Source organism: Argentina silus (genome assembly GCF_951799395.1).
Source record: "Argentina silus genome assembly, chromosome: 21".
NCBI lineage: Eukaryota > Metazoa > Chordata > Actinopteri > Argentiniformes > Argentinidae > Argentina > Argentina silus.
Window position 1 is genome coordinate 14952980 of NC_139675.1, and position 7725 is coordinate 14960704.

The 7725-nt window shown below is 49.7% G+C and overlaps 1 protein-coding gene across 1 annotated transcript in view; it reads right to left on the reverse strand.

The window, feature by feature from the left end:
* Window positions 1-838: 838 nt before the first annotated feature.
* Window positions 839-7725, reverse strand: part of LOC310821245 (E3 ubiquitin/ISG15 ligase TRIM25-like) — a gene marked incomplete at both ends in the record, with an annotated part of 10438 nt that continues 3551 nt past the window's right edge. The window contains 4 exons of the mRNA XM_083693210.1: window positions 839-848; window positions 1677-1888; window positions 2078-2163; window positions 3463-3522. Coding sequence (XP_083549336.1) covers window positions 839-848; window positions 1677-1888; window positions 2078-2163; window positions 3463-3522 — 368 coding nt within the window. The remainder of the gene's footprint in view (window positions 849-1676; window positions 1889-2077; window positions 2164-3462; window positions 3523-7725) is intronic.

The following is a 7725-nucleotide window of genomic DNA, read 5'->3' on the forward strand; positions in this document are numbered from 1 at the left end:
AGTTGCATTTCCATCAAAAAAACTATAAAAACATGTAAGCTTCTGTTTGTTGTCACTCAATTGCAGTCTATTTCACTATCAGATGCATTTAATTTAATTTAATAATATATATATATATATGCAGTAAAAAAATAATATAACTACACACGACACACTACACCTTACAAACAATACACAACACCCTACACACTACACCCTACACACTAAACACTACACCCTACACACTACACCCTACGCACTAAACACTACACCCTACACACTATACAATACACCCTACACCTTACACACTACACACTATACACTACACCATACACACTACACCCTATACACTACACAGTATACACTGCACACTACACCCTACACACTATACCCTACATCATATATGTAAAACTCAAGGAATTATCTTTGGCCCGCGGGATAATATCTAATTACTATTAGAGCTGGCCCGCCGGTATATTGCATGCACCACTAATACTACAAATCCCACAATGCACTGCCAGTGCGTTGCCTGGCAAGCGCGAGCCCTTACCCCACTCCCTCATCAGCATCGTTATGGTGCTAGTCACCTGTGGTTAACTTTCAGCTATCCCTCTCCCCAAAAATGGCTAAACGAAAGGTGGACTTTGAAAACAGGGGTTTTCAAGGCAGGTGGGAGGCAGAGTATATGTTCGCGGATATAAAGGGCAAACCTGTTTGTCTTGTGTGCGGAGACGGTGTGGCTGTAATCAAAGAATATAACGTAAGACGACACTATGAAACAAAACACCACGACAGGTACAAACATCTGGACAAGAAACAGAGGCTCCAGAAGGTAGAAGAGTTGAAAAGAAGTCTGGTGTCACAGCAGGCTATGTTCACAAAAGCCAAATCACAAAGTGAGGCTGCTGTAAAGGCTAGTTTTATTGTGGCAGCAGAGGTCGCTAAATCAGCCCGGCCCTTTACCGAGGGAGAATTTGTTAAAAACTGCATGATGAAAGTTTGCGATGTCGTGTGCCCAGATAAAAGGCAAGCATTTTCAAATGTGAGCCTGAGCAGAAACACCATTGCTGACCATGTACGTGAGCTTGCCACCAATCTACAACAACAGCTGGTGGGAAAGGGAAGATATTTCATCGCATACTCATGTTTGAGTATGGCATGTTTGGTTTTTCTTTGAAGGAAATTATTTTTTGCCTGTTGTTGGCCTGTGGAAAAATGTTTTCATTAGAAATTACTCTGGAAAAGCTGCAGATAGAGCCATAAGAAATGAATGCAACTGATTTTTCATTTATTTAATGTTTAATGTTGTTTTTATAGGCAATAACTTAAGCTTTGTTAGTTCCAGGTTCAATATGTGCAATAAGTTCATTTCAATAAGTTTTGCAATTAACATTGAACCAGTCCGGCCCTCGACTTGTACCGATTTTTCAATTTTGGCCCACTGTGTATTTGAGTTTGACACCCCTGCCCTACACCCTACACACTACACCCTACACCCTACACACAACACCCTACACCCTACACACTGCACACTGGGAGAGGGAACATCTGTACATCCAACATCTCAGTGAAAACACACCACTATCCAACTGCATCATGTTATGATCCATCATCTTTGAGCCTTTGGTGTTCAGTGTGATCTCCCTGAGAGTAGTTTACACAGGGTCACTGAATAGCCCCAATCGCAAAGCCCAAACCCTAGGTAGAGGGGCTCAGTAAATGTGGAGTGGAATGTGTGCAGGAGGGTCCGTGTGTCAGAGGAGACGCTGTAGAAGGACAGAGTGCCGGCCGGCCAGTCCAGATACACTCCTACTCTGTGGGAGCCAGAGGAGGGGACAGGTATGTCAGTGTTCTTATAATTGTGCCAGGCGGAGTAACTGTCATCAGAGCAGCTCAGCCTCCAGGACTTGTCATTGTTTCCCAACACACATCCTTTAACCCCTCCTCTCCTGCTGATTCCTTTATATGTCACTCCGATACCAGCCCCTCCCCCACTCCACTCTACCTCCCAGTAACGGTGCCCAGTCAGACCCTCTCTACACAGCACCTGCGGCCAGTTGTCAAATCTCTCTGGGTGATAAGGATACGGCTGCTCCTCTCTCCCCAGTGTCACCTTTCTGTTCTCCTCAGACAGAGAGAGGAGTCTGTGTGCTGTGTTTGGGTCCAGTGTGAGCTCACAGGCATCTGGGAGAAGACCAGAGGGAGGGAGGGATGGAAGGATGGAGGGATGGAGGGAGGGAGAGAGAGAGAGAGAGAGGAGGAAGAGAGAGGGGGACAGAGGAAGAGAAAGAGGGAGAGGGATGGAGGGAGGGAGAGAGAGAGAGAGAGGGAGAGAGAGAGAGGAGAGAGGAAGAGAGAGAGAGAGAGAGAGGAGGAACAGAGAGGGGGACGGAGGAAGAGAAAGAGAGAGAGGGAGGTAGGGAGAGAGAGAGAGGGAGAGAGAGGAGAAAAAGAGAGGGGAACGGAGGAAGAGAAAGAGAGAGAGGGATGGAGGGAGAGAGAGGAGAGAGAAAGAGAGGGGAGAGAGAGAGAAAGAGGAGAGAGAGAGAGAGGGGGTGGGACGGAGGAAGAGAAAGAGAGAGAGGGATGGAGGGAGAGAGAGAGGAGAGAGAGAGAGGGGACGGAGGAAGAGAAAGAGAGAGAGGGATGGAGGGAGAGAGAGAGAGATGAGAGAGAAAGAGGAGAGAAAGAGAGAGAGAGAGGAGAGAGAGAGGGAGAGAGAGAGAGGGGACAGAGGAAGAGAAAGAGAGAGAGGGAGAGTCAGATATGTAGGCTGTCTTTGATGCGTCTCTCTCTCTCCTAGAGATCTCTAGTTGTGTCTCAGGGTTTGTGGAGAGGATCAATGGAGGGAGGGAGGGAGGGAGAGGAGGGAGGGAGGGATAGAGGGAGAGAGGGAAGGAGGGAGGGAGAGAGGGAGGTAGGGAGGAAGGGAGGGATAGAGGGAGGGAGAGGAGGGAGGAACGGAGAGAGGGAGGGAGGGAGAGAGAAAGAGAGAGAGAAACTGTCAGCTACTTCAGGAGAAACACACTCACAGAACAGGAAGAACTGGGCTCTGGTCCTGGTGGCAGGAAAACATCCACTCCATTCACTACAGACTGGAGGGAGGGAGGGAGGGAGGGAGGTAGAGAGGGAGGGAGGGAGAGGAGGGAGGGATAGAGGGAGGATGGAGGGAGGGAGAGAGAGGAGGAAAAGAGGGAGGCAGAGAGGGAGAGGGAGGGAGAGGATAGAGGGAGGGAGGGAGAGAGGGAGGGATAGAGGGAGGGTGAAAGAGGGAGGGAGGGAGGAAGAGAGGGAGAAAGAGGGAGGGATAGAGGGAGGGAGGGAGGGAGAAAGAGGAAGGGAGGAGAGGGAGGGGGAAAGAGAGAGAGTGAGGGAGGGAGGGAGAGAGGGAGGTAGGGAGGAAGGGAGGGATAGAGGGAGGGAGAGGAGGGAGAGAGAAAGAGAGAGAGAAACTGTCAGCTACTTCAGGAGAAACACACTCACATTGGAAGAACTGGGCTCTGGTCCTGGGCTCTGGTGGCAGGAAAACATCCACTCCATTCACTACAGACAGGAGGGAGGGAGGGAAGGAGAGAGGTAGAAAGAGGAAGGGAGGAGAGGGAGGGTGGGGGAGAGAGAGAGAGGGGAGGGAGGGGTAGAGGGAGGGAGAAAGGGAGGAGAGGGAGGGAGGTAGAGAGGGAGGGAGAAAGGGAGGGAGGGAGGGAGAGAGGGAGGGATAGAGGGAGGAAGGAGGGAGGGAGGGAGAAAGAGGGAGGGATAGAGGGAGGGATTGAGGGAGGAATAGAGGCAGGGGGAAGAGAGATGGAGAGGAGGGAGGGAGGGATAGAAGGAGGATGGAGGGAGAGAGAGGAGGAAAAGAGGGAGGGATAGAGGGAGGGGGGAGGGAGGGATAGAGGGAGGGTGAAAGAGGGAGGGTGGAAGAGAGGGAGAAAGAGGGAGGGATAGAGGGAGGGGGAGAGAGAGAGAGAAAGGGAGGGAGATAGAGAGGGAGGGAGGGAGAGGAGAGATAGAGGGAGGGAGAGTAGGAGAGGGAGGGAGGGAGAGAGAGGAGGAAGGGAGGGTGGGAGAGGAGGGAGGGAGGGAGAGAGGGATGGAGAAAGTGGGAGGGAGAGGATAGAGAGAGAGAGGGAGGGATGGAGAGGAGGGAGGGAGGGAAGGAAAGAGGGAGGGATAGAGGGAGGGAGGGAGGGATAGAGGGGGGAGGGAGAGAGGGATAGAGGGAGGAAGGAGGGAGGGAGGCAGAGAGGGAGGGAGATAGGGGGAGGGAGGGAGGCAGAGAGGGAGGGATAGAGGGCAGAAGGAGGGAGGGATAGAGGGAGAGAGAGAGGGATCGAGAGAGGGCGAGAGGAAGAGGGACGGAGAAAGAGGGAGGGAGAGGATAGAGGGAGGAAGGAGGGAGGGCGAGAGGGAGAAAGAGGGAGGGAGAGGATAGAGGGAGAGAGGGAGGGAGGGAGGAATAGAGGGAGGGATGGATAGAGGGAGGGAGGGATAGAGGGAGGAAGGAGGGAGGGCGAGAGGGAGAAAGAGGGAGGGAGAGGATAGAGGGAGAGAGGGAGGGAGGGAGGAATAGAGGGATGAAGGAGGGAGGGAGAGAGGGAGAGAGAGGAGGGAGGGAGGGAGGGAGAGAGATGAGGGAGGGAGGGAGAGGATGGAAGGAGAGAGGGAGGGAGAGAGAGGGAGGTAGAGTTGCAGAGAGAGGTAGGGAAGGAGGAAGAGAGATGGGATGGAGAGAGGAGGGAGGGAGGGAGGAAAGGGAGGGGAGTGAAAGAAAGAGAGAGAGCGATTGTGACAGAGAGAGAGAGAGAGGGAGGGAGAGAAAGAGAGAGAGTGAGTGAAGGAGGGAGAGAGGGAGGTAGGGAGGGAAAGAGAGAGAAAGAGGGAGGGAGAGAGGAAGGGAGGTAGGGAGAGAGGGAGAAAGGGTGGGAGGTAGAGGGAGAGAGGGGGGGAGGTAGAGGGAGAGAGAAAAAGACAGAGAAAGAGGGAAAGAGAGAGAGAGAGATTGGATGGGGAGAAGAGGTAGGGAGGGAGAGAGGGAGGGAGGGAGAGAGAGAGAGAGAGAGAGAGAGAGAGAGAGAGAGAGAGAGAGAGACATGTATCAGTCAAGGGTTGTAAACATGGACAGGTCCCACATTGTTCTGATGGGGGGAAAAGAGAAGGCCTCACTTTGCAGGTTAACCCTTTGGGGACCAGGGGTATTTTCTCGATTTTTACATAATTTTTTTTCTTTCTAAATTTGAAGGCACTTCCATACAAAATAATACCCAAGTGTTTCATATCAATATTTTCAGTATAAACTCAGCTTTCTTGATTGTGATGGATGTTTACCCCAAGAGCACTGTGTGAAGAGGTAAGTAGGCCTAAACCTGAAAATTTCGAATCCGTCTTTCAGAAATGTTTCAAATCCCACACAGAAATGGTATACAAGTATATAAATACACATGTTTCTACGCCGGATTATCACAGAGATATTGATCAAAACATTTTGGAAACCGCTGAAAACGCAGCCGCGCATTTGAGGTCCCGAAAGGGTTAAGTCAGTAGGGTTAGGGTTACGGGTTGGGGTTGGGGTTAGGATTAGGGGTTAGGGTCTGTTGTTGGTTAGGGTTTGGGGTTAGTGTTAGGGGTTAGGGGTTAGGGGTTTGGGGTTAGGGGTTAGGGGTTAAGGGTTAGGGTTAGGGTCTGTTGTTGTTTGGATGTTTTCATTGATGGTTTAGTATTTGGGTTAGGGTTGGGGTTAGGGTTTAGGGGTTAGTGTTAGGGGGTAGGTTAGGGTGTAGGGTTAGGGTTTAGGGTCTGTTGTTGGTTGGATGTTTTCATTGATGGTTTAGTATTTGGGTTAAGGTTATGGGTTAGGGTTAGGGGTGAGGGGTTAAGGTCTGTTGTTGGTTGGATGTTTTCATTGATGGTTTAGTATTTGGGTTAGGATTAGGGGTTAGGGTTTTGGGGTTAGGGTCTGTTGTTGGTTGGATGTCTTCATTGGTGGTTTAGTATTTGGGTTAGCATTAGGGATTAGGGTTTAGGGTTTGTTGTTGGTTGGATGTTTTCATTGATGGTTTAGTAATTGGGTTAGGGGTTGGGGTTAGGGGTTTGGGGTTAGGGTCTGTTGTTGGTTGGATGTTTTCATTGATGGTTTAGTAAATGGGTTTGGGGTTAGGGTTAGGGGTTAGGCATTTGGGGTTAGGGTCTGTTGTTGGTTGGATGTTTTCATTGATGGTTTAATATTTGGGTTAGGGGTTAGGCGTTTGGGGTTAGGGTTTGTTGTTGGTTGGATGTTTTCATTGATGGTTTAGTATTTGCGTTAGGGTTAGGGGTTAGGGGGTTAGGGGGTTAGGGTTTAGGGTCTGTTGTTGGTTGGATGTTTTCATTGATGGTTTAGTATTTGATAGAATAGATGCTGAATTGTATGTGACTTTAAATGTCCGACTGATGGGGAAACGGAAAGTCATAAAAAGAGGCTTTGCCAAGAGGAGGGGAGACAATAGGATTTGCGCCCCCTGGGGGAGTCCAAAGGTTTGAGTGACCTGGGTCTGCGAGGACCATTTAGTCTAAAAGCCCACAAAATGAAATCTAACGTGTTCCAGAGAACCGGTGGATTGACCTCCGCGGTGAAACGTGGTCCTTGTCGACAAGAACATTGGCTGGGAATACCCACACTGTGTCCTCTCGTCGCGGCCTGCGCACCCTCTCACTCACCACTCTTTCTTCCTCTGTCTTAACTGCCCTACCCTCTGTTGAATCTTTCTCTCTTCTATCCACTGACGCAGGTTCCTCCACCACCCTGTCCTCTCTTTCCTCATCCTTCGACTCTCTCTGTCCACAGATCTCAAGGCCGGCACGATCCTCTCCACGTGCTCCCTGGCTGTCTGAAACCCTGCAAGCTTGTAGAATAGGGCTCCGGGCAGAGGAAATGGAGAAAATCTGGCCTTCCTGATGATCTAGAGCCCTATCTCTCTCTCCTCCTCAACTACACCTGATCTGCATCAGCTGCTAAAGCCTTATATTACCATTCCAAAATTCAATCCTCTGTCTCTGACCCAAGGAAACTGTTCTCCACATTTTCCTCACTCCTCAACCCTCCTCCTCCCGCTCCTCACTCCTCTCTGTCTGCCGATGACTTTGTCACCTATTTTGAAAAGAAGGTTGATGACATTAGCAGCTCCTTCCCTCTACCTCTCACCAACAATGCTACCTCTCCTCCAAAACCCACTGTGCAACACCCAGTCTCTGGTTTATCAGATTTCTCCCCCTCTCCCCTGAGGATGTTCTCAAGCTGGTCACATACAAGCGGGCAACCCCAACCCCAAGACCTCTTCACCCCTGCTACTCCGCTGTACAAGTTCTCTCCTGCTAATAAAATCAATTTAAAAATAATAATAAAAATAGCCTACTGGCAATACGACTGTCAATGGCCCCTGGTGTGAGCATTGATTACTTGTCTTATGATGACTGTTGGAAAAATGATTCACTTACTTAAACAAATGTATTATTTTCAGTCGCTTTGGATAAAGGTGTCTGCTAAATGCCATAAATGTAAAATGTAAATGTAAAAATGTTGGTGTTAGGACGACAGAGGTCGAGTGAGATTATGGTGAATTTCTATTGAAAATAAAGATTCCTAATTCCACAAAGGAAAGATTGAGGTAGAGAGGATAAGACCGGCAGATGGCCAGAGGTGGATTTGTGAGGGGAGTAAAGAGAAGAGGTTCTTAGAGGTTAAATGGGGGGTTAGGGTTAGGGTTAGGGTTA